Below are 26,547 nucleotides of genomic sequence, written 5' to 3' on the forward strand. Positions count from 1 at the left end.
GAAGAAACTGAATATATTAGATTTGCTGTGCCAATTGTGTAACTCTTTATAAACACAAAGCTTTCTGCAATGGCAAGCTGAGCTGTTGCAGCTTAATACAGCAGTTTGAGTTTCAGGAGTATTTGAAGGTGTTTAAAATGATTTCTAACAAAATGCAGCTAAATGAAGTACTTGTTAAACAGGAAACAAGAAAAAAAATCCTACAAAGATATTATGTGTCTGCCACTGGGAAAGTGTCAGGTACTTGTTTCTTGTAAAAAATAGAACATTACTTAACTAATTTAAAATCCAGATAATTTTCCTTAGGAAAAAAATTAGCAGCAAACCGTTCAGGGGCTGGTGGATTTCTTTGTTTCTTAAGGATGGCAAAGATTTGTGCAGAGACATCAGCAAAGAGCAGCTTTCTGAGCTGTTCCCTGCCAATTGCTGACAAAGGCAGTCCTAATGAATCATTCTGAATTGTGATCATGTGCTACCAGCCCACAGTGAGCTGCCAAAGAGGAAGTGCAGCTTGTTTTCTTTCATTTTCTTGATTCCTATGCTGTAGGAAGATGAAAGGAGAAGGAGGAGGAGGCAACAGCGGCAGCCAAACTTAAATAATTCTGACGATTCCCGATATCAAATGGAGGCCCCTGAGTGGGACCCACTGAAAAATGACACCCTTCCGCCGACCCTGACGCCAGCTGTCCCTCCGTATGTGAAGCTGGGCCTGACCATTGTATATACTGTTTTTTATTCACTGCTTTTTGTGTTCATCTACGTCCAGCTCTGGCTGGTCCTTCACTACAGGCACAAGAGGTTCAGTTACCAAACTGTCTTTCTGTTTCTGTGCCTGTTTTGGGCCTCTCTTAGGACAGTGCTCTTTTCATTTTACTTCAAAGACTTTGTCACAGCAAATTCTCTCAGCCCCTTCATCTTCTGGCTTCTTTATTGCTTCCCAGTCTGCCTCCAGTTTTTCACCCTGACCCTGATGAATCTTTACTTCACACAGGTAAGCAATAGATATTTAGTTGATTAAATCTAGCTGAATGGTAAAGTCTTATTATGTGAACGTGATGAGAAAAATGTAATTTACAAATGTACCTTGGCAATGCAAAAAGCAAATTTCAATTGTTTATTTGGGTACTTTAACTTCTGGTCTATATGCCAGTGATCAGTGTTATAATGAAACCAGAGCCTGAAGTGATCACTGCGAGAATATAAATTAACACGTCTACTGTCTATAAAAATAATTCAGAGATTGGAGAAAAAATGGGAGAGCTTAGAATTTGGACACCCAAAATGTCATTTTATTATTATGCTCTATTATTGTTATTAGACTTTAGGAACCCCCTATCTTACCAGACTTGATCTCTGTGTGCAGTCAGAATTGTAATGTCTGATTTTGCCTGCAACAAACCCCCAGTTCCAGTTTTTTCATAAGTTGGCCGACATTTCTCAGTGAGGTTTCTATTATGTGTATAACAATCGAAACTGTTGATGGAAAACTACTGTGGGCCTAAATTCCTGTTAGGATCTGTATTACAAACAGCTTTGACTCTGTTCAATAACTGCTAAGTGTTGTGCACAGATACACTCTCTATTTCAAGGACTCTCTGATGTAAAGGTAAATTCACTGTATATTGGAGTAAAGGAAATAGTGTCTCCTTTTCAGGAAGAGGTCTTTAGAGTGTATCTGTGCCATGGACATCTAAGAAGTCAGATGAGTCAAGCTGCACAGGGCTCCAGGTTGCTGCAGCTAGAATTGCTTGGAAATATTTATGGTGAGCATGGTGATCTTGCTGAAGGACAGGATATTGGCATGTTGAGACAAAAAAAAGGCTGCTGGGCTTGCCTAAGATCTCACAGGAAACTTGCAGGAAGGCAGAGACTGATTCTTTACCTCCTCAATCCCACTGCAGTACCTGGAGCAGGATACCAAGCCTGCACTCATGTGGCCCTGACCAAAGTCCACTTTCCCAGTGCAGGAGCAGTTAGTCAGGAGAGCATCAGCCAGCCCTGAAGCACACCAGGCACTGCTCAGGATGCTTTGGGTGTTGCTGTGTGCTCCACTTGGAACCAGCTGGGTGCCTGGGGCTGGTGCTTCTGTAGTCCCCATGGCGTTTAACAGTGCTCTGTAGTGATGACAGGCCTTATCAATTCTGAACAGCCTGACTGGAGACATCAGGCTGCATGCAAGGGCTGCTATCCCAGAGCTGGAAAAGCAGCAATGGTAAGCATGACAGCTGTAAGAAGATCACTTGAGTTGTAGAGGGTATTAAATACTTAGAACCACATACCCAGTTTTGTGCTTAGGTTTGCTTTCATGGATTCAGTGTCTGAAATGCCTGCTAACTCACCCTGCTCCACTCCCTGGTACTTGAGATATATTAAGGGATTACAAGAACCTTTCATCTGCATACTACTCAAATCCAGCTCAAGCATATGGTTACCTATGCTTTATCCCATAGCTATTGTGAGAGTCATTTGATAACTGTGCAGCTTTGCAGGGTCAAATGTCCATCAGCACACAGTCCACCCCATCACAGTGCTGGGGCTAAGTCACAGCCTGGGGTCAGACTCTTCCCTCAGACACGCATGTGGGGCTGCTGTGGAAGCCTGGAGGCAGAATGCAGCATCCTGGCTCTTGGCCAAGAGAAGCCTGGGCTGGAGCACAGGGGGGGCACAGCAGTCTGTGCAGTAGTGTCAGCACTCAGGAGGCTTAGTGCTGCAGGTAGCATTCCTTTTGTCTGAAGAAGATCTGAAAAGGCAGCACACAGAATGCAGACATTTGTCCTTTTCACTTATTTTTAGCATTGTTGTCTGATAGCGTGCAGGAAGTACAAGTCAGTGGTTGAAAACAGAAAAAAGCTAAGGCTGTTGGTTCTGCCTTTGAGACAGAATTCCTGCTTTGTCATTCTGAGTTCTCCTGATCTTCCTCTGAGCCCCTCTGAGAAAGAGTGGAATAGTTACCTGTCTTGAAGAGCTGCTGTGAGGCTTTTGAAACAATATTTGCAAGGGACTTTCAGAGTTTGTGATGTGCGTCATAAACTTTAAATACCTTGGGCCACTGTAGAAAGACTTAAGAATAGTATTGTTGTTTGCTCTAGAGCTAGTTGCAGTCAGTGAAATTTAATCTCAAATATCTCCCCACCTGAAACAAAGGTTTAAGAAATACAAGCACAGCCATTCTACGAACGCATGACAAAATAAGTGCATGTATTTTTAATTCACTGTTATTAATTCTTTACTTCTAACCATTAAAAGGTGGTTTGGCTTGAAATTCAGCATCTTGTATATAATGTACATCTAGCTTTCCACAGTAGACAAGCAAGAACTAGTGTGAAAGGGGTGGAGAGAGAAAATTTTGTTTTCAGTAATGGCTTAAAACTTCACAGACCTGTTTAGAAACAGCTTTTATCCTTTTATTCTCTAGAAGACAGGCAAGAAGGGTCTGCAGCTGTGTCTCATTGCATGAAACCCCTGCTATTTCACTGGTGCTTAGCTAGAGGGAAAGAAATGTATAGTATAGGTACAGAGCACTGGAAGAGATCCCATGGGTCTCTGGAATTTGTAGGTTTTATTATCTGCTGTAGAGCACCTACCATTCCTAAATGTAGCACCGCTAGGGAAACTGATAAATGTAGATGTGAGAGGAAAAAAAGTGGTTAAAAAATATTGCAAATCCTCCTGGCCAAACAAAAAGCTCATTTGGCAAGTGCCAGAGGGCATTTTTCAAATAACAAGCACCTTTGAACTTGATGGAAAGTTAGCCACAACTATTCTCTTTTTTAATAGGTATCCCAAAGCCATAGGGAATTTCAGGGGTGTTTCATGTGTAGCTGGACAATTGAACCCTGATGACATCAGCACAGCAGAGTTTTGTCCCCAGACTTGAGCATCAGCAGCTGCAGCAGAAGAACCTCTAGTGTGTTGGAGCAGGTTGCTAAAGCAGGGAAACTATGAACAAAAGAGAAGTTAGAATCAAAATAGTTTTGACTCAAAATGGGATCTTTGGGTTAAGAGCCAAGTTCAGTGTCCTTTGATGCAGTTGTAATACCCTACTTAGGGCATGTAGAAAGGGTGCTGCAGATAAGGCTTATAGAATATTGGTTACTCTCAGAGATTCCATACTGGAGAAAATGAATATGATTTTTAATGGAATAAGTAAATGTATTAGAATTTATTAATCCTGTGTCTGTATTGATTTCCTTCTAAAGAAAAATAATAGTGTGATCTACGCTCTCAGGAGGGGAAGCCCTCTGCCTACTTGGGAATCATTAAAATAAATCTCAAATGAAGATGAGATCCAGTGACACTTTTGTAAAACAGTAGCACAACGCCAGCAAGTAACAGCACTGTAACAGGACAGCCCCCTGATCCTGATCCACCACACAGGGAGCCAAGGTGTATTTCCACCTCCAGACCAAAAATCTCATAGAGATATTTGCCTCACACATGCAGCTTCAAATGTTTTATTTTCTGATAAATAACATATTTTCCACTTTAAAGGGAAAGAAGTGGAGGATCCCACAGTGAGGCATCCCAGGCTAATGAAAAATGTGAGGATTTCAGGACTTGGACACTTCTTTATTTATATCCTCAAATCTTCCCTGTCCCTGACAAGGGGACACTGAGATGAGTCCTCAGGCTTTACAGTTAGTGCTGTGAGTGAAAGAGTAAAGAGGCTCTGGGAAAAAAAATAAGTTGCCTTTTCTGGTGCATGTGAGGGGTGGGAGAGAAGGACTTGCTTCACTTTGTCCTGTTTGCTCAGGCTTTGCATTTCCCTGGGGAACAGAAAACAAATGAAGCAGGAGAGAGGCTAGGATGGAGGGTTACAGTCTCAAAGAACAAGGTCAGGGCCAAAGACCATGAGCTATAAATTTCCCTGAAAATCCCAGGCATCCCTTGTGGCCAGGCACAGAAAACAGTTGTGTGGGCTCTAGGTTTTGTCATCAGGTTGGGAACTTCTCCAGGATCAAGGACAAGTAGTGCTGAGCTAAAGAGCTGTGAGACAGTATGGGTGGAGAAGGCTGGTAGGCAGATTTTACCTCTCCTTCCTCCTCCCTAACCATCTTCCCTTTTCTTTGGCATCTGGATTGAGAAACTTACCCTGCCTCCCAGGCAGTGCTGATAAAATCAGGGACTTTCAAATGAAGAGAAGTTGTACAGAGTAAGAGAGTTCTGAGGGGAGCTGGCCATGCCTGGCAGGGTAAGGTAAAAACAGCACAAGGCTTTCAGAAAGTTTTCATGTATTTCAGTGGAACCAGAGTAAATGGTAGCTCTGGGAGGAGAAAATTCCTCATTCTCTAATTACTGAGGATAGCATTTCAAAAGTTCTCACCAGTCAGAGAACAGAGAGGGCTTTTTATTTTGGATTATTTTTTTAGCCAAAATTAATAAATCATATCTTATAAAGCTTATTATTAATTTAAAACAAGATTTAGATGTATATAGAACTACACAGGAGTCTAACTACATATGGTAAAGCATTAGCAAATATGTTTGCTGTAAAATGTTGCCCTTACTATTGTATCTACAGAAGACAAATTGCAATTGCAGGTTGGCTGGCTGTCAGTATCTGACATGAAGGATGAGGTCATTTGACTTAGAAAATAATTTGATAGGAAAGCTACTCTTGGAAGTTTACTGTAGCTGTCAGCCCCCACAATCATCCCTGTCCTTTTAGGACTATTTTTACCAATTTGTGGAAGACTGAGGATGGTAGTGAGTCACATTGCCCATGTCTGTAGGCCTTACAAGCTGTGTAGAATTTAGAGAGTAGAGGGAAAACTTGCCTGTTTTGGGAAATCTGATCCAAATAAAAGAATGAACATGGAAGAAGGAGAGGAAGGGGAAGGTGGGCCTGGGACTGAAAGATACACAGCTGAAGAAAGGTACATGTGCTGATGATGAGATTGTGGCATTATTTTCAGGTTTCAAAGGGAAGTTTGCATGGAGTGTGACAGAAGGAGAGAGGGACTGTGATGAAAAGAACTGGGAAGGAAAAATGCATGATATTGTTCTTATAGGGTTTTTGAAGTGAGAAGTGGTAAATAAAGCTGAACTTCATTCCTGTGCCGAGGGCCAGCTTGAGACATACGCAAGCATTTACCACATATCTGAGGCTTTTTGGTAAGCTGAGCTGCAGCTCCTGTAAAAGTGAATTGATCAGCTAGCACAGGAGAGGTTTGTGCCAGTCATCACATCAGTTCAGCTAAATCAGAGCACAGACAGGAAAATTGCTCCAGGGAGATTTTATTTTCCTTTTGCTTTGGGAATATCTGTCTTGGCTTTGACAGCTGTTTCACTGATACTTATAGAGCCAAAGTGGCTCCCGATTAGCTGGAACCCCCATCACCTACAACAGCCTGGCCCAGTCTGCCTGCTCTGCTGCCCAGCAGCTCTCCAGAGCTGTCTGCAGCCAAGCTGCTGATGGATCCCATGCCATCCCCACTCCTGGGGCCTGGTAAAATGTCTCTAAGGTCAGCTGTTTACATCAGTTCGTGCAATGGGAATTTTCTCTGGCTGTCTGAAGGGATTTTTGGAGTCCTTTTGAACTGCTGCAGTTTTATATGCCAGACATATACCTCAGGGGAGTGGAGGAGGGAGTGTGAGAATCTCATTTGAGGTTTCCAACCCTTTGGCAGAAACAGAGAGTCAAAACAGGATATTTCTCCTTCAAAGAACAAGCAGAAGGGGAAATACTTTTACGTCTAAAAAGTAACCCTTTAGACATAAGAAAATTAGCAAGGACTTTCACTGCGTTTTCCATGTTCATCTTGGGCCTCTCTGAAAGATCTTTTTAAAACAGCCTGCTCTCTGTTTGCTGTTTAGTCTATTCTTAGGAATAGTCTGGTTTGCTCTGGTTTGCTGGAAGACTTACTTAGATGACTCAGATATTGACTGGAAGTTTTCTCAACACTGCTGCGAGGAGGGGCCATTGAGCAACCAGGCTCTTGAGCTAAATGCTAAAAGCAAAAAGCTGCACCCACACATGTGAGGTATATTGAGATCAGCTCCTGACATCCTTACTCCCACTGAACAACCCTTTATTCTGTGACAATCCCATTGCTTACAGCAGGGCTACTCATGAACTAAAGCCTCATCAGTTTTTAAGCAAAGGTGGCAGAATCTGGCTGCCTGTGCTCCTGCCTAGCAGTGAATTGGTAAGAATTCTCCATGCCTTAAAGTGTAGCTTTCATTCTATGTAGCATCCTCTTGCTTTGGTTTGGTTGTTTTTGTAGGGTTTTTTTGGTTTGTTTGGATTTTTTTTTGTTTTTTTTTTTTGTTTTGGTTTTTTTTTTTTTTTTTGGTACAGCACTTATTTCTTTTTCTTAATGGTCATTTTGCTCTGAAAATTTCAGAACATGTATCACCTGGAACAGGTTCACCAAATGCAGAACCACAGTAACAGCTGCTTTGGTGATCTTGAATCTTGAGATCCCATTGGATCTGCAACAGGAACATCACATTTGGTTTTACCTGTTATCCATGGAGATTTTGCTGGACAGTGGTCTTGGATTGGTTTATGTGGCAGTACCTTGTGACTTAAGAGGGATGAGCAGATAATTTTTGGGGAGCCACTGGAGATGGTATTTAGGAACTTGACATTTGCTAGGTTTTGTGAAACCAGAACAACTCCTTGCCCACTGGAAATTGCTTGTCTTGTGAAGTTCTTTGCAGAGGCTCTGAACTCTTGTGTTCAGTGCAACTCCTGAAAGGTGTCATAATTAATGGTAGAATGTGTATAAGTGATACTCACAATAGGTGAGGATTGTGGAATGACCCTAGAGACAAGGATTACTCGTTTAGTTTCATTGAGGTCAGGAATCTGCTTCCTCCCTCCCTTCCAGAATAAGCAGGGTAGGCAATAAATCTTGTACAAAATGTATCTGAGAAGTATTTTGAACCTCATCCCTTCTCTGAAAGTGACAGCTACTCTTTATGCACAGCAGAAGTGCAGAATATTTGCAAGCCCCTTGTACCTTTCCTTTCAAAAGCAAGTAAATAAAACAACCTAAAACTTCTTCCTGAACTCCTGTGAGATTTCACGATCCAGGAATTTGGAGAATGAATCACAAAACTCCTCAATAAGGGATACTATCAGAGATGTTATCTATTTGAAAACAATATCAATGGTTGCAGAATATTTTTACAGACTTTTTTCTCCCAAGTTTTCAATTTTATTCTCAGTTTGCTGAAAAACTCCGTGTTCTCTGCTGCTTCAGCTAATGCTAAGCAAGCTGATGCATCACAAAAATAATTTCCATGTCAAGGCAGCTGTTTATGGTGAATAGGAGTTAAATGACAAGTTGTTCCAGGAGATCTGGAACAAGTTGAGCCTGATTTTCTCCAGATCTATGTCTCATGATTGACTCTCAGTTGTTCCCATAACTGGAGAATTTTTTACAATATTTTGCTATGCAGACTCTCTCCTACTGGGTGATGTGTAGAATCATTATGTAGGCTTGTCCTGACAGAGGACATATATTAGATATATTTATAGAGTTCCTTTTTTCCTTTAAGTAATTGATTTTTAGAAGGATGATAAAGGATACTTCAAGCATTTTCCCATCAGTTTTCTGAAGTATTTTAAGATTAGTAGAGGCCAGATAAAGAGACTGACAGGCAGACACATGTCTACAGTCATATTGTGATCATTTAAGTCCTATTTCCTTGGGAAAGCATAATCATCATAGAATATATTATGCAAACATAACTAAAGGGCATGCAAAACCAAGGTAAATGGATAAGATAGCAGAACTTGAGGAGAAAATGATTGGGAAACTACCCAGAATAAGTCATACATCATGAGGTTTTTATAGTACTTGTAACCAGTGTGCTTTGTTGTTGGTGTAAATGAACATTTGTAAACTAAGTTTTTGTTTTGCAACATTTGTAAACTAAGCTTTTGTTTGGAAACCATGTTAGCTTGTAAAAAAGCAGTGGTACTTTCAAGTGATTTTTTAATAAATAAGATACAAAACATGGTAATATATTTTTGTATAATTTCTGATGATGGTTAAACAACTATGACTGATGGCTCCTAGCTACATTACAGAAAACTTTGTCAGTATTTGATCTTTTCTGGTACAGCAAGCCAGCTGCTGGGCATGAGCTATCCCTCTGTAAAAGCACGTATTGTTGTACAGAGAAGAGACAGTCAGCAGATGCCAAATAATACCTCAGAGTAAAATAATGAGTTTGGCTCTCAATGGTATCTTTTTGGCAATGCAACATGAATGTGAAAGTATATATCTAATTTCAGGCCAGGTTACTATGATAGGCTCTTCAGGGGAACATTTGGCCTGGTGTGAGCTGGTCTGTGTGAGAGACATGTACTGTCAGGTCATGCAAGAGCCCTACAATAGTTTCCCTGTATGGTTATGCTGGCATTGGTCCTTTTGTTAATACTGGTATAAAGGACCTTATTCCTAAACCATTCCTAAACCAGAATAAGTGAAAATAATAGTGTAGGCAGTTTGTATACAAGTGCATCTGATCACCTGCTGAGTGGTTCTAGTACTTTGCTTAGAGCTTGCCTGCCATGGGCAAGCAATCCATGCAAATCCGTTATGTAATGAAACCTGTCATGACATATCTTGTGGCCTGTGAGACAGAATTGCTGTGACTCACACTGTCTTTCTTTGCTGACATGTATACTGTGTTTGATGCAATATTTTTTTGTTTTGCAGGTGATTTTCAAAGCTAAGTCAAAATATTCCCCAGAGCTACTGAAATACAGGTAAGAACTTTGCAAACATTCAATGTGGGAGGGAAGAGCCCTACTGTTTGAGAAACATAGTTTCTAATTTGTGATGCTCATATTTCAGCTATTCATATTTGTATACCAATGTTTGATGATGATGGCTCTGAAGCCACCTTCTTCCTATGACCTTTAGGGGACTGTGTCCTTTCTCAACACAGGGATCATTTTTAGACAGTCACATATTTCAAAAGCAAATATTTCAAATGCAAGTGGAAAACACCCACCCTGGGGATTTGCTTATTGGTTCTTAACATTTGTTTTACTAGGTAAATTCAGATCCAGTGCTGAAGAAGCAGAGTGATGTTTTGGTTTTTTTGACAGGAATGAGTGGGAGTGGATAGTTTTAACCTGTGAGGTCAATGTAATAGAAGTCTTAAAAGTTTTGGGAAGATGACAGACAAATTGTGAAGAGAAAGAGCTAGGGAGAATGGACTCAATTTCATGATGTGTTTGATAGCTTACAGATAGCCTCCCCTGATTCCATAGAGCTGAGGTTATGGTAGATTTACATTTAGGTGGAGAGATTCATTTGGCATCTTGTTGTGGACGAGAAGCTGTCAGGATGTATTTGAAAGAACCCCAAAGGGCAGTAATGTCCAGAAAGCTCAGGAAGAGCTCAATAAATTAATATTGGTTGTGCCAATGCTTAAAAGTTGGGCAATGCTGTTTAGAAGGAGGAGAGAGAGAGTGGTTGTCTCCATTCTAAAGAAAGAATTTACAATATGAATTCAGGATAGGAAAACAGAATAATTTAAACTGCAATCTGAATTGTCACTTGCTGACTGTTAGGAGAACATAGTACTGTATGAACAGGGCAAATATTATCACTGTCCTTCTCTAGAAATTTGTTATCCTACTGTTTTTTCATACAGCTTGTGAGGCAATCATCTGTACAAGTGCTTTGGGAACTGTGTTTGGTATAAGGGCAGTACAGTAAGAGCAGGCTTGAGGTGGGCTGGGGAGGACATGGGAAATGCAGAGTGTGATGGCTGGCTCAGGAATGTGGACTCCAGGCTGAACCGCAGCTTTGAACCCCCCTTTTGCACTCTGGTTCCTGTGAGAAGAAAATCCAGGAGTATGGGCTGGCAGACAAGCAGAGCACACCCCAGGCAGGTCCCCCAGGGCAGATGAGGCTGCCCCTGATGGGGCACATGGGCAAGAGAGACAAAGAGGATTGCTGTGCACAGAGCCAGCTCAGGGTGGTGGAGGGCTGTCTGTGGACAGGTTCCTGCATGGCTTTGGAGGTGAGAGCTAGAAGCTTTGAACCTCATCTCTTACTGATGCTTGTGGCAAGGCTTTATTCCTGAACACTGCTTGAAAATGTCTTTCTTGAAGCACAGGAGCTCGTGATATTTAGTCAATGCCTATGAAGTGACTGCATTAGCAACCTGCATGTAGCTTTTGGAGCATTTTGTTCCTAAATACAAATGTACTGTGGCTAGAATTACTCATGCACAGACTACCCTCCTCATGAGAGCTCCACGTCCACCCTGACTCTTCCCCACTGGATTTCTAAGACAAATCACTCTTGGATCTGGCCTAGTTTTTTCTTTCTTGTTCAGCTCTGTTGGTAAGGGATTTCAGTTGTATTTTAACATCTCAATTGCAGCATGAGTGTGGTTAGTTTGTCTAAAAGAGCTACATTAATCAAGCTGACCTCATTTCCTATCTTACACAGGGCAATTGAAATTATGTAATATGTGCACAACCACAGATGAATTAATTGTAATAAGCTAGTGAAAGAACACAGACTTTCATAGTAGCTTGTGTTGGAAAGGACTTTTAAAGATTATCTAGTCCAACCCATGTCCCATGGGCAGGGACATCTTTCATTATATCAGGTTGCTTAGATTCTGAGGGAGAGATAAATGATGGAAAGATGAAAGGCCTACAGACAGGTCTGGAATCTGCACTTACTGAATCTGATTTTTCTTCATTACTGAATGTTCACTTTTTCATTTTTTTCCTCCATTTTCTTTATTAAGTGTGAGAGCCTATTACCTGGTATTGCCATTTTTGCAACAGATTATGGCAACATAAATGGGGCAACTGAGAGGTAGGACTTCTGTCTGTGTACTGACACAGGTCTCAGAAATCGAAATCATTTCAGATGCCAAAAAAAATCCTATAAATCCTATTGGGGATCCAGAATCTTAAGCAAACTTTATTCAGAACAGCCTTTATAATATTAGTAAAAGAGCTCAAGGTGAAGTCTCTGTCCAATTTCATATTTAAACAGTACTTCTGCCTGTCTCCCTGGACATGGGCATGTCTTACTGTCACCAGGTTTTTGGATGAGGCTTACTGTGCTGTGTGTGCATGTCTTGTTACACACAAGCCTCAAACACTGCATACAAAATACAGTAATTTCAAACAGATTTTCTTGTTAAACGAGGCAAATCTCACTGCATTTATCTGAGGTTTTGTTTTCAGCTCAAAGAAAAACTTATGGGTGCATTCAGCCTGACACAGAAGGAACAGAACAGCCTGACATGTGTCTTCCCCAGCCAAACCAGATTACACAAGGCTCCTTTAAAGACTAGTCCCAAAGTGGGGATTAGGCACAATACGCCTTTGAACTTTCACTTGCACTTTCACTGATGCAATCTGGAAACACCTTTCCTGCCCTGCTTTTCTGTTTTCTATAAAACTCCATGTGCTTCTTCATGCCTTGTAGGTGCTCTTGTAGTTGAATTGTAAAGATACTTTCTGCCTTTAATCTGCTGAGATCCTAAAACCCTTCCCCTAGAGAGACAGTCTGCATCTCTATCAGTGCATTTCCATAAATTCAGCAACAATGCTTCTATTGCATTGCAAATCAGGCAGCCATTTCCCCAGCCACATCATGGGGGCTGGAAGATCCTCGTGTGAAGAGCTACACAGCTGACTGGCCACGACAGCTCACCCTGGCACATATGGGAGTGTGTGGGCATGGGAGTGTGAAAGCACCGGGATTTTTTTGTTGCTGTTTTTTGGTTTTGGGTTTTTTTTTGCTGAAGTCTGCAGAGGAGGAGCCTGGCCTGGAAGCCTCTCAGCCTTGCTGGTTGCAAGCCAGCTTGATGCTGCATGCCAGCATGCAGGCTGTGCTGCAGCAGAGGGTCCTTCTGCCCAAGGTGAGCAAGAGGAAGGCATGTACTTTCTGTCCCACAAGCAAGGCAGATGTAAGAGTGTGCCCTTCCTCACAAGCCCCCCACAAGGGGACTGGAGATGGGACTTTGGGAGAGGAAGGAAAGGAAGACATGTGACCACTATTTAAAGTAGCTTCTGAGCTACTAATAAAAGCTGTAAATGTACCACCATTGCAGAGGAAATCGTGTGAGAGAGGAGCTTCAGGAGTGCAGTGCTTCCTGCATTAGACTATGAGGTTTAAAGGAGCTACCTCCAGCTGCTTATCCTAAAAACAGAGCCCTGCCCTGGGAAGTTAAGAATGAGCACAATCTTCCTGCTGAGAGGGAATTTCCGTGCCTGGCAAGGAAAAAACAGCATCCTTACTCACTGCCAGATATAGCTGGAAAGAAAGGCTTTGATTCACAAGCTTTTAGGCTCTCAGTTCTCCCTGTAACACAGTTAAAATACCTCAAAGATGTATTCCTCCTTTCTTGCCCTCTGAAAGGAAGCCAGCTATGCTTCAGCTTTGTAGCTGCACTGATGCTAACCCAAAAGAATATGAATCTGTGAAAGGAAAAGATCCCCATTGGGTAAAGTATTGTTAAACAATTGGAACTGGATTCCTCAGGGACAGTCTGTATGTTTGTTTTCAGCCAAATTCAAAGTTCCCAACAGGCATGAAAAGCTTGGGCCAAAACCTCTTGTTCAGTGACTGCAGATTATGCATCTTATCAGTAGTTTCCTTGGTCAGCAATGATAATGAACTAAGCAAATGCTTTAAATGGAAACATACTCTTTTTTTTTTTTTCCTAATGGAAAGCCCCACAGGTTTGTGTAGGCATAAAGAGGAACTACAACCAGTAATAAATTAAAAAATTACATACCATGTAATACCTTGATTACATGGTATGCTTATATTGTACGTATCAGTGCCGGGTAGGTTGGAAAAGAACCAGATGGATAAAAACAGTCCAACTCCTGGGCTTCTGTCTGTCACATTTCGGTTCCAGGTCTGCTTCTGTGGTGGTGTAAACGCGTTTTTCCCGGCCTAGATGGCAAGATGCCAACCCAGAATCAATATGCATAGTTAAATTTCTTGATGTTTCTTTCAAGAGGTTCACCATGACCAAATTGTTTAGAAAAAGAGACAGAGATGGGAACCAGTAATCTGGAGATTTTTCCTGCTGTTAGACACTTCCCTAATTTGATATCTGATGATATAAATTAACAGTCAGTGATGCTTTACATGGCAGTGGTGGTATAGTAAAACCAGGGTCAAAACCAGTCCATTCCAGGCAGAGGTTTTTTTCTGGGAGTGATTAGGCAGAGGGTTTGTGCTGTGTATGAAGCGCACGGTCTAAGAAGGTGCATGTATTTTTTAAGTTGTTTTTGAGAACTGTGCTGTTCAATTTCTGCTGCAGTCTTCTGTGTTTTGCTGCTTGATATTAGTTGTTTTACTTAGAGCTTGTTGTGTAACTGTAAAAACAGGTTTGAAATGGGCTAGGTTAATCTCTCCAGCAATCTGGAGCACTTTGATTTTGGCTCAGGCACCTGGTTACTCTGTCAGCTGTGGCAGCCCAACAGAGGCAGATTTCATTTCCCAGAGTGCAACTTCCAGCTCATGATTGACACTTGCTGAACAATGTTGCTAAAACTGTTTTCTTCTCACTCTCCCAGGTTGCCCCTCTACCTGGCTTCTTTTTTCATAAGTCTCCTCTTCCTCTTGGTGAATTTAACATGTGCAGTATTGGTGAGGACACAGAATTCAGAGAGAAAAATCATTGTCTCTGTCCGGGTGGCAATTAATGACACATTGTTTGTGCTGTGCGCTGTTTCACTCTCCATCTGCCTGTATAAGATCTCCAAGATGTCTTTAGCCAACATTTACTTGGAGTCCAAGGTAAGGTACATTTTCAGTTCTTTTCAAGTATCTTCTGAGATACAAGGGCAGTACAAGGCAAAGCCACAAAGCCTGAGAGCTGGAGGCCTTAAACTTCACAGCCTGCGCTTGGCTGGCCATTGTGCTCAGTACATGAATTAAATATTAAATGTTAGCAAGGGAGCTTTTGGTTAGAACCAGTGATCCCAAATATGTGGTTTTGGGACAGATTTTGCATAACTTTTTGGCTGGAGTTTCTCACAGCTCTTTTCAAGCAGACACTGCTTTCTCTGGGTCCCTTGTCTGAAGACCACTTCATTTCAGTACTGCAACATAGAAGTGGCCTGTACTTCAAAATCCTTCAGCTTGTCAAATCATTGACTAAGCTAACTGTTTGAGGTAGCAGCATGCTGAAGATAAGCCAGACAGAGAAATATTAATCTCCCTTTATATACTTGCATATTCTTGTATATATTCCTATAGATAATGAGAATGTGTTTTAAAAGACAATACATTATAACTTAGCCAGCTGGGGAAAAGGGTTAAAAGGTGTCTCCTATTACTCTACAGGATGTTCTTTAAAGAAATATTGGTAGGTTTTTATCTTTGGACACATTCAGTGGTCAAGGAGCTGGATGGGATCACATAAGCATGCAGTGTTTATTATAAAATAAGTGAAGATGTTTTGTATCTATAAATAATGAAACAGGGCTTTCAAAAGTCCTTGCACTTGCAGAAGACAGTTAAATCTTGAATTATCAGTTTAACCAATAACATATTGCTGTTACCACAACAAAGCCTTTAAAAGTTTAAGGTTCAACTGCTATTAAGAAAACCTTAACATAGAATTCCTCTCTACATTTACCTAATCAGATGAAATAAGTACATTTCCTGTTTAATCAAATCCGGCCATGCTGCACAACAACTAAAAGTTCAGGACTGAATAGAAGATTTAAAAACACAGCTCAGTTTTGTTTCTTTCAAGCCTGTCATTTGCTGGCCAAAGGGCACTGGCAATGGATTATTTTTATTAGCAAGAAAAGTTTTTCTTGTGCTGCAAATCAGAGAGGCATAAATCTCTGTAACAAAGCAGTGTTAACCTAAAGGAGGCTTTGGTTCTGTTTTAGTTTGGTTTTGGTTTTGGTGTGTTTTCTCCTTCTGTGGGAAACCCAACCTTCCTTACTCCAAACTATTTCACAAAGCCCAAAGGATCTCTAACATTACTGCAGACAGGAAAGGACAGAACACTCAGCTGATGAAAGTTTGAATGTGGAAATGGGAGTTGAAGAGTGATTTGCTCCTCCTTTCTGCTGACCTGAGATGGGAGTTCCTCTGAGGACTTCCAGTAGGGTTTGACTGCACATAATTTCGGGATACAGATGACTGAAACTAGCTGTGACTAAAACATCCTGGTTTTATCTGCTACTGTTATGCCAAAAAACTATTTAGAGAAGAAAAATCCATTCTCTGCAGTGATATGACAGAATACTGTTGAGATAATGCATGCTCTGTGGTGCATGTAGGAAGGCATCAGTACTGGCAGCCTTTTATTTGCATTTCCCATTTGCTGGTATATATCTTCTGACCACATGTGAAAACAGATTCATCTCCATGACCTGGCATGGGGAACCATCATGGTGCCCTGTGCCAGGGCTGTGCCAGTGCCAAGGAGGTGCACAGCCCTGCCCTTGGGCTGGTTCTCTGGTGGGACACACTACCAGCTTGGGGCTCCCCTTCTTTTCTGTAGGGGTCTGTGACAGAAAAATGATTCCTCTGGATTTACTTTCACTGCTTCCTTCTCCCTTCACCGACCCACTAAGTTTACTTGAAGCATTTGAAGTGAATGGAAGCAAAACCAGGACACTTTTATCTGCTTTTTTGTATTTGGGGTGGTAATTTGTTAAATCTCTACACATTTAACTATTAACTGTTAAAGAATGACAGCTATGTAGGGAAATCTATACAGGGAAATACCAGCCCCGTTCTGCTCTTTGCTTCTGCTGTCTGCAATCTGTAAATGCCACCGAGCTGGGCTATGGTATGTGCCAGTCAGCAGCTTCTCTCTGCTCTCTCTCCCTCAGTTTCCATGACAGCACCACTGACTTGTTAGTATCGAAGGAGAACAGAGAAGTGCCTAGCAAACATTTCCTCTTTAAAGCATTTCCTGCTTGCTGGTATTGCCACAGCTTTCACCCCTGCCTGCTATGGATCTGGCTTCAGTTCCTGAGTAGCTGCAGTCTCTTGGCTCACTCCTGACATGGCTGCAGGTTATGGCCTGGTGAACGGTGGTGTTTCCAGGCTGTTATCAGCTGGAATTCAGAGACATTGACTGCAGTGGGTATTTTCGGAGCCTGGCTGTTCACTGAACCAATGCTATTTTGCTGGGAAGACAGGCAAGCTTATTTTCCACAGACTTTTTCATACTCCCTGATACTCCCTGAGCTTCTCTTAGCTTATGCTCACCGGGGAGGGCAGACTGAGGAGCTGGGTCAATAAAGCTGCAGGGCTAATACTCAACAGCGTGGGTGAGCAGCACTGCAGCCCTGGTAGTCTCCTGAAGTCCAGGAATTCAGGACATGGTGGCTTGATGACTTCCCCTGATACTCCTTTAGCCCTTCTGCTGTGTCTGCTCTGCCAACCACAGTGCTTTGAACCTCTGACCCTCAGCTGCAAACCTGGAAGCAGTGTGTGGGCAGAGGGAATAAGATGCAGACTTTCCAGTCTCCTACACTGATTTAAAAGGTCCTGTGGCAGGGAAAAGCAGCTTCTCTCTCAGCCTGTCTCTCTCACATAGATGAAAGGAAACCATCCTCCTGGTGTGAATCTCTGCCAGGAGAGGGAGAGGACAGGGCTAGAGAAGCAAATGACTGCAAATGGACACAGCACATTTACCCATCTCTCCCTCCTTTAGCTGTGCAAAGCACTATTCCAGAGCCATCTACAAAGAATTTACTTGGAGTTTCTTTCAAAGCCAGTCCCATTTTTGTACATCTGCCTGCCTCTCTGATCAGACTCACACAGATCCCTGCAGCCATGGCTCCTGAATTCCTTCCTTCCATGCTTCCTTCCTACTACAACTCCTGTGCTGATGTCTCAGCCCCTCTCAGTGACCTTGTCCACTTGACATAGTGGCAAGTCAGGCACTTAATCCTCCCACTGGATCAAGGTCTTTCCCCTGCTTTGTCCAGTCTTCTCTCTAGGGCTTAGGAACTGTTCCAATTTCACCCTGCAGTCTCATTCCTCCCCTTGTGCTCAAGCTGCCACTCTGACTGCCCTGCCATGGTTGCTCAGCTCATAGGCTGTGCTTCCACTTTGTCTCCTCTGTGTTGACATTAGCTGAGGCAGGATGTTCTGTTCCTGTCTGTGCTGTGTTTAAGTGCTGACTGTTATGACCTGCTCTGTACTTTTGAAATTGGTGCAAAGCAAGCAGTTGTAAAAAGATGCAAGGTTGCATCATGCTAGCCAGCATCTGATACAGGATGCTCTGTAGCTCGTGCAGAGCTGAAGGCTGAATTCTGTTGCTCCACCTCATGCCAAGTGTGGGTCTTCTGTGTTTTCACTGCTCTGAAAATAGCACTTGTTCAATAAAATGTAAAAATTAGTCACAGCCCATCTTGCTAAGGGCTGGAACTGCTACTGTTGCCTGGAAACCACTGTGCTGATAAAATACAGGAATATACATAAAACAGGATATATTAGCCAAAGAAGGAAAGACAAAAAGTCAATCGCATGAGACAGACTAGCATGACAACTCTCAAAGTCCATGCAAAGCAAAGTTGTTCTCAACTTCCCTTATGAATAACAACCTGTGCTTAAATCTCTTCCAGGGCTCATCTGTCTGTCAGGTGACAAGCATAGGAGTGACTGTTATACTACTTTATACCTCACGAGCCTGCTACAACTTGTTCATCTTATCGTTTTCCCAAACCAAGAAAGTCAACTCTTTTGATTACGATTGGTACAACGTGTCAGATCAGGCAAGTATGAAAATATTTGCTAATGAGAAAACCTAATTCTCTAGCTGTTGATTGACTTCCTAAATGCTATCACAAGAGGAATAAATATATTCAAACCCTATTTTATTTCTTTTATTCAAGGCATGAAGATTGTTTTGCTCCAGAGATACAAATATCTGATCATTTTGGCATAAGGATAAAAAATCCAGCTCTGTGCTAAAAGAAAAAAGTAACCACAAGACTAATAATTTTTAAAAATCAATCTTTTATTTACCTTGATTTTGTTGTCAAAAGAAAGAGCATCTTTTCTTAAAACATGTATTGTGTCCACTGTAAAGACTGTAATGTACTTAGAGAATCAGAAAAACAGTACTTGATTCCACTGAAATGCTCAGTTCTAAGACATCATGACATCTCCCACCACCATCCAGGGCTGTGGGGTTATTTACTTTAATTCTGGAATTAGCATGATAATTTCTGTTGTTTTAGGATAAGGCTCTGACTCTTCCCAACCTTTAATTGCAAGTGACAATTTACACTTCAAACTAACAGTAATAAAAACTCTAAAGGAAATAGCGGGGGATTCTTTGTTGAATTCTAATAAATTTCAGTATCTAGCTCTTTTCTTTGCTTTGAAGAGTGTATTTAGGTCCCAGTATTTTTTCAGCTCTGGGCCAGGGTCTGGATCGTGTGTATCTTTTTTTTTTGGTCTCAAAATCCCTTGTCTCCCCTGCAATCAGCAAGCACCTGCAGACCCAAAGCAGTCTTCCCAGCCATGCAAGGACCTTGTATTGCCCAGGTGGCCAAGCAAACCTGCAGCCATTAACAAATTTCTGTTGAGCAGTAGGTAAAACTCTAATTAAGAAGTAGGTAAAGAGTAGGATAGGATTGCCCTGAGGACCTTGTTATGAGTAAGTTGAGTAGGGTCTGTCAAGGGACCTTTAATCAGCCCTCTGCTGCAGTGCAGAGAAGAGGACTGCAGGTGTTGCCAGTGGAATTAGAGCACAGAGGTTACAGCAGAAGGGCATTGGGCTCTGACTTTCTCCTGAATCAAACAATTTCCCTCTTGTTAAGCCCTGAGGAGTTGCTGCTGCTCCTGCTGACCCCTTGCAGGGGACAACTTGTTCTCTGACTCCTGCAGTCTGGAGTAACAGGGGCTGGTATGGCCAGACTTCCTTGATCCTGTTTGCCCTCTGGAGGCAGAGGTTGTTCACTGGGAGCTCACTGGAATGCTTTTTAGCCCTTGAGTTACTACTACATGTTTTGAACATCTATTCTGGCTTGTGATGTTAGGGTTGCATGGATTTTGGGGTAAGTTGTTTGAACTATATGTAAAGGGCCTGGAATGAAGGAGTGGGCACTCAATTTGGTACCAGGCTCAAAAGACACATTTAATATTACAGCCCAATAAATGTACTGTAATATTGCTCAGGTCACCGGTCAGAAGCATCCTTTTCTCTCCTTTACAAAACACATGAAAGGACAAGATTTGCCCTCTGTAGCTACAGGCAATGGTGGAGATCTAGAGAGAAGATCACAGCTAATGTTGCAGTGCCAGCAGAGTTATTCAGCCTTAGAATGTGCACCAATTTGAACAGACCCAAGCCTTTCATTTTTAAAAGCAATGCCCTTGACCATTGATTGTTCCTTTACAATTATTTCCAGCCGGAAAGGGACTGGAAAACTAGTTTCTCATCACCTGAATTTGATCACTTCATCAAGTGATTGCTTGCCAGGCTTTTAAGCTGAGAAGATCCCTGCATTAAACTGATATTTCTGAAGGAAAGATAGCAAGAGGAGGAAAGGGAAATCATGTACCCAAGATAGCATATTGATTTTTTTAGTATGCCTTTAATCATTAGCCAGGTTGATCTGGCTCTACAGACTGGTATTTCTGGCATTGCCCCCTGCACCTTCAAATGAGCTGCCATCTTTATTTTTAAACACTTTACTCTTTTTCTTTTCAACAGGCAGATCTGAAATGTCAGCTGGGAGATGCAGGTTACATAGTGTTTGGAGTGATCCTTTTCATCTGGGAGCTCCTGCCTACTTCCTTGGTTGTGTATTTCTTCCGTGTTCGAAACCCTACAAAAGACCTAGTAAGTGGAATTTGTTAGTGTATTTGCTAGTGTAATGTCCAGGCAAGTCTGAGGGGCTCAGCTGCTGAGGGATCTTTTGCTTCTTTACATTCTGACTTCTCTTTTTCAATGTGTCCTCGGCAGAATAAGAGCAACCAAAACTTCCCACTTCTTTATGCTAACTCCTCCTGAAAGAAATTCATCAGGTTTATCCAGAAAGAAAGGCCAGGTTCTCAGGCAGGTTATCTAGAAAACCAGGAGCTTTCTTAAGCATAGGGACAACTTCCCTTTGAGTTAATGCAGCATTTTATTGGAATTGGTGGAAAAGCTGTTTGTTATCCAAACTTGGCATCTTTCATCACATAGCAGTGAAAATGCTTGTGTGCTAACAGCTCAACAGGGTTATGAAATAATAGTTGAATTTTTTCCAAGTCAAAGACCAGTGGCCATAATAAGCACTTGCTGACTTGTTGGCTATTTCAGAAGACCAGAAATTAAAGTGTGAGTTGTAAGGATAATTCCCCATAAATGTCCTTAATATCTATGGAGGTAATAGATGGACAAGCATTTTTTTGTAGTTGTAGGCAATGTCTCCAGGTCAGCTGGTTGACAGGCACACAGGCAATACCAGCCCTCACTAGGATTACTGAGGTAATGTCTCTGTTTCTGTAGGCCAAATAAAACCAAAGCTAATATTATTCAAAAGGGGTGTAAATGGTAAATACACAAGTAAAAGAAACAACAGAATAACCTAGACAAGGTGATGGGCTTTATCCTCATTGATAAATAAATAAATCCTCATGCACATTTCAGAGACAATGATAAAGCCAAGATGAACAAGGAAGCAATACCTGACATTGCACTAAGAAACCCCATGGATCCCAGTGCCTATGACAAAACCATCTCAGACTCACTCCTGCTTAGGAGTTAACCAGGACAACTGCAAAGAGAAGAAATGTTTTTAAGTATAGGCCAGAGGTCCTGTTCTTCTAAAAAGTGACCACAGAGAGATCTCATTTAATTTAAAGTGGGCTTAATAAGACTAGACCTGGTGGCCAAGTTTGGATAGTGTGCGGGAGATTCAGAGAGAATGAAAATAATGGAAGTGATCTAATCACTCATTTTGAAAAGCTAATCCCATGAAGGCTTGGAATCCTAAGCAAACAAGAGCTCAAATGGAGTCAAACAGGCAGTATTCCCTCACAAGAGCATGGCAGTAACATGTATAACATATTTTTGCATTGTAATTTGCAGAAAGCCTTAAATCTCCATAAAGATGCAGTTCAGAAGAGGCAATCAGTGATCCTGCCTCAGTATCTGCAATTGTACACTGCAATCAGTATCACTTCTTTTATGGATAACTTTTTTAGGGTAAACATTATTTGTCACATGGGTTAGGTCATATATAGATTTTTTTTTTTCACATGGGACAAATATTTCTTGGAAGACCAGAAATAAGTAGAACTGAACAAAAAATGAAGGGATTGTAGCAAAAGAAAACTGAACTTCAGTGTGAGGTTGCCACAAGAGGGAGATCAAGGGCCGCAGGATTTTAGGCTAATGTATTCAGTAGGTTGCTACTTGGCCAGAAAGCACGGGGTTAGAATTAAAGCTAACCCTCCTTTAGTTAAAAAAATCATAACAACCAGTCTGATTAGGTAAAAATCAAAATTATTCTTTAATTTTTAATAAACGATCCTGAGAAATAGTTCTTTGGTTTCAAGGTTCATTTGGGATTTCAGAAACAAAAAGTTTGAGTAGAGGCATCTTGCATTCAGCATTACTTAAATATGAAATAATTCAGTGAACATGAAATAATTCACTGAAATAATCAGTGCTTATAGCCTGGAATTAGCTGTCTGTTGGCTCTGGTGCTTACACAGGTTTACAGCAGAATGTGGCCCTACGCCTTGCCAGACAAATGTTGGAAATGGGGGCATGACAGAGATGCACTTAATCCTCATTTCATCTTTGAACGGTCAAAGTTATTTAGCACATAAAATAAAGGGGGAGACCAAACTGCTCTCCTTTTTAAGAGAGAAGATGTCATCCTGGCTTATTCACAGGCACAGCAAACCCCTCTTCCCTGGGGATGGGAGCAGTGGATCAGTGGTTGAGGCTCAGTGGGTTCTTAGATGTCCCTCTGTGCTATTTCTGGAATCAAACAAATTTCTTGCATCATGTATGTTTTCTGTTTTGATTCACAGGGGAAAAAAAGTGAAAATGCTTTGTAAATGAAAGAGGTACATGTACACTCCTTTCCCTGTTTTGTCAAAGGACCTGACCTCAGGATTTGACCGTCACAGCACATTTGAACCTCACTATAGATTAGATACTGAAATTGCTTGGTGAGGGCCTAAGGGACTTTTCACATGTGGGTTCACTAAGCAGGATGCCAAGCTTCAACATGATCAGTTCCTGTGGTAAGGGAGTTAAGGCACCAGAAGAGAGTGTTAGCAATGTGGGAGGTAAAAATCAAATCTCTTTAGATATTCCATACCTTTCCAGCTCCTCAGCTGCTTCCTATTGCTCACTTCAGGTCAGCTGCCTGAAAGCATGAAGTGTCCTGGATGGACAGGAATTCAGCAGAAAGGTTGAATGCAGACTGGTGGCTTCAGAAGAAGGTCAGGTGTTAGCTATGAAATAAGGATAAATAAAAAGCTGTTGAGATGAATATCATTGTGCTGGTAGACATGAACAGTAAATGCAAAACTATTTCAGTTGTCTTCAGCAAATGCAAAACTGCGTGTTTTATTTTGGAAACCGTGAGGTAAGTTGGCAGCAACTTCTTCTGGAAGTCAGGCACCAGGCAATTGATAAACAGCTATTTGATACATATTGCAAATACTGACTGAGGTTTCCCTTCCCTCAGGCCAATGCAGGAATGGTCCCAAGCCACGGCTTCAGTCCCAGGTCTTACTTCTTTGACAATCCCCGTAGATACGACAGTGACGATGATCTGGCCTGGAATATTGCACCACAGGGGGCACAGGGCAGGTGAGACACAACAGTGAACTTCTTGCTGCCCAAAACAGAAACTGGAGGAGCAGGAACTCTGACACACCACAGAAGACGGATGTGAATTGTCCAGCTGCAATTGCTGTGTAAATCCCAGCAGGGTGAGGGGAAGCAAAAGGGGAAGCTGAAGTGGACAGGCAGCACTGAGTGAATGTGAGGGTCCAAGGGCACTGTAGACACCATAAAGACACAAGAATGAAAATTGTTACATAATTTAAGAATTGTACAAATATACTGCTCATCGAAAAACTCAGGTCAGAACTTTGTTTCATCCTCTATTTCTTCCAAGAATGGCTTCAGAAATTCCATTTACTCATTCAAATTTGAGAGCAAGACTGCCTAGAAAAACAGCTGTCTCCCTGCTCAGGCAGAGCAGGGAAAAGCTGGACAGCACAGGTTTCAACTTAGGCTGCCCTGTAACATGGTTAAATATCTTGAGGGCGACCTGAAATGAAGGGAGCATCAGTGTTCCCAGATGGTGAAAGCTTAGAAAAGTCCATCAAACTGCTGAAATCCCACACAACCCAGAACTGGCACAAAAATTCTGTCTTCTCTGCACAGGTGTGATGTTTGGGAAAGGATTCCAGTCCAGGAAGGAGCAGTTCACATGAAAAATGGTAGCACCCAATTCAGAGAAGGAAAGGCACTGACAGGACTCTATCCTGCCCTGAAAGGAGTCTCAGTTGTGTTTTCCCTTTGCTGTTGCTGTAGCTACACTATGATATGAATAGATTAATGTAACCCAGATCTAGTTCTTGTCACTCATTCAGGTGAGACAGTGTAGTCACTGTCTGTGAGCCTAGACCATGGCTCAGTAAAGTTGCACACTCACTATTTACAGTTATCAGTCATCCTATTCCTGCATTAGTTAGTTTTTCACATAGTAACTAGGCCCATGGAGAATGCTAGAGGTGGCTTTGAGCCAGCCTGGTATCACCCTGTCTTCCACACTGAGCCATCAGGGAGCCAGCCACACTGGTAACACATGCACAGCTCCCAGTGGAAGCCAAACCAGCCACATGCACTGTGTCATGCTGCTCATGGGAGAAAAGACAGCATGGCAGAGCTGCAAACCATGTCCTGGGCTCTGGGACACAGACACGGGAGATTTAGATCTCTGACAGGGCCCTTGCAGTGCCAGGACTTGGCAGGGATAAGCAGCACCATTTCTGGGATTTTCCAACACCTTCTGGAACAGCAAATCAGAAAGAAGGGGGTCTTTAGTGAACTGAGAGAATCAGGAAATAGATAATGAATACTTGGGCCAAAATAATTGACAGATCAGAAAAATAGATAGCTGTCTGTACCTCTGGTTGGGGGCTTATTTTATTTTTGCACTTCAGCATGAGAACTATCTCTGCATAATTGCATTTTCCCCATATTCTCTAAGTAGGTGCTTAAAGAATCAATCTGCCAGTCACTAATTCTTCTATTTTCTTTCTCAGTTTCTCTCCAGACTACTATGACTGGAGCCATCAGAACAACAGCTTCATGGCTTACATAGGATCCCTCCAACAAGATCCAGCCCTGGACACAGACCGGCCGAGCCCTATTTAACTTCAATAAACTACAGCGTTCTAGGACATTCCAATGTTAAAGCCAATGTTCCGAAAAACAAAGCTTAGCAACTTTTCTTCACCTTTTGGTTTTTAGAAATTTTCCTATGCACACATAAATGAAGAACCTTACCATGAGCTTTTCATAGTTCAAGGAGAAGTATAAGCTAATGATTTAAACTTTGAAGACTGTTCCAATTAATACCTTGTTCTAAGCCATGGTATTTTGGCTTTGAATAGAGTTGTTAGAAGGTATAATTTAATCATTTTTATGCTCAATTTAAAAGAGCAAATTTCATGAAGTGAAATGGCATAATTATTTTCTAAGTATTTTTATTTTTACACTGTGTATAGTTAGAAATACATGATTATGATCAATATACTGTAAACACATGAATAGATTTTTCAAATGCATGACAGTTGCAATTTTTATGTGCACATAAAAGCCTGTAAGAAAACAATATCAACCCAATTAAATACTGTCTTTTCAAGTTATTGCTATGTTCTCAGAGCACAATTTACTCTTTGGATGTCACTGCTTACTCAGTGTGGTGTGATAGTTGGAGGCAAGAAGTTACCTGTACCCTATATTTTTCTAAGAAAGTAAGAAAATTGTATTTTCTCAGCAGCTTAGGGACAGTCTCATAAGAGTGGAGATGGGCATCTGCTGCAACTGGAGCACTGTGAAGTGCAAAACAAGCTGAAAATTTGTATGCTTGAAAAAGTAAAGCTATGCAATCGTGTCCATCAATTAGATCTATATATATTACATGGAAGAGTCAGTCAAATACCTCACCAGGGAGAGGGATACATAGAACAGTATAAAAAAACAGACTTGTTTATTTATAAAGAACCTGGGAATTGCAGTGTGGGAATAGAGCAAGAGCCGGAAGTACATAAAGCAGTAGAATCTCAAAAGTGCCTTTCTGCATACCAAGCAAGCAGAAAAGCTGTGCTTCAGCCTTTTATCTTCAGGGATAAATGTAGTGAGCTTTGAGGGGGGTAATGGTGGATAAATAATGTTCCAGGATGTGACGTAGCAGAGAGTAAGCCTAAAAGTAATTATTAGTAATCTAAGGCAAACAGGAACCCTGTCTATACTTCAGGTCTTTTTATTATGCCCAGTTCTCAGCAGTGAAGAACTCTGTACACCCTCAGCATCTCTTTCTGCTTATCTAAGTGGAACAAATACTGTAACTCA

The 26,547-nt window shown here is 41.6% G+C and overlaps 1 protein-coding gene across 1 annotated transcript; it reads left to right on the forward strand.

The window, feature by feature from the left end:
- The first annotated feature begins 469 nt into the window (after nt 1-469).
- GPR137B (G protein-coupled receptor 137B) lies at nt 470-25,841 on the forward strand. Its single transcript, XM_071432354.1, has 7 exons — nt 470-991; nt 9,678-9,727; nt 14,537-14,759; nt 18,566-18,719; nt 20,669-20,793; nt 23,645-23,769; nt 25,236-25,841. Exons 1-7 carry the CDS (start codon nt 623-625, stop codon nt 25,345-25,347), a joined length of 1,158 nt encoding a protein of 385 aa, XP_071288455.1. The 5' UTR covers nt 470-622; the 3' UTR covers nt 25,348-25,841.
- Nucleotides 25,842-26,547: the final 706 nt, after the last annotated feature.

Source organism: Agelaius tricolor, unplaced genomic scaffold (assembly GCF_023055355.1).
Source record: "Agelaius tricolor isolate 1412-34295 unplaced genomic scaffold, bAgeTri1.0.p SCAF_1, whole genome shotgun sequence".
In the NCBI taxonomy this organism is placed as follows: domain Eukaryota; kingdom Metazoa; phylum Chordata; class Aves; order Passeriformes; family Icteridae; genus Agelaius; species Agelaius tricolor.

Coding starts and splice junctions, on each gene's coding strand:
- GPR137B (XM_071432354.1), top strand. CDS start 623: ATGGAGGCCCCTGAGTGGGACCCACTGAAAAATGACACCCTTCCGCCG. Junction 20,794..23,644: donor GAAACCCTACAAAAGACCTA/GTAAGTGGAATT, acceptor CCCTTCCCTCAG/GCCAATGCAGGAATGGTCCC. Junction 23,770..25,235: donor CCACAGGGGGCACAGGGCAG/GTGAGACACAAC, acceptor TTTCTTTCTCAG/TTTCTCTCCAGACTACTATG.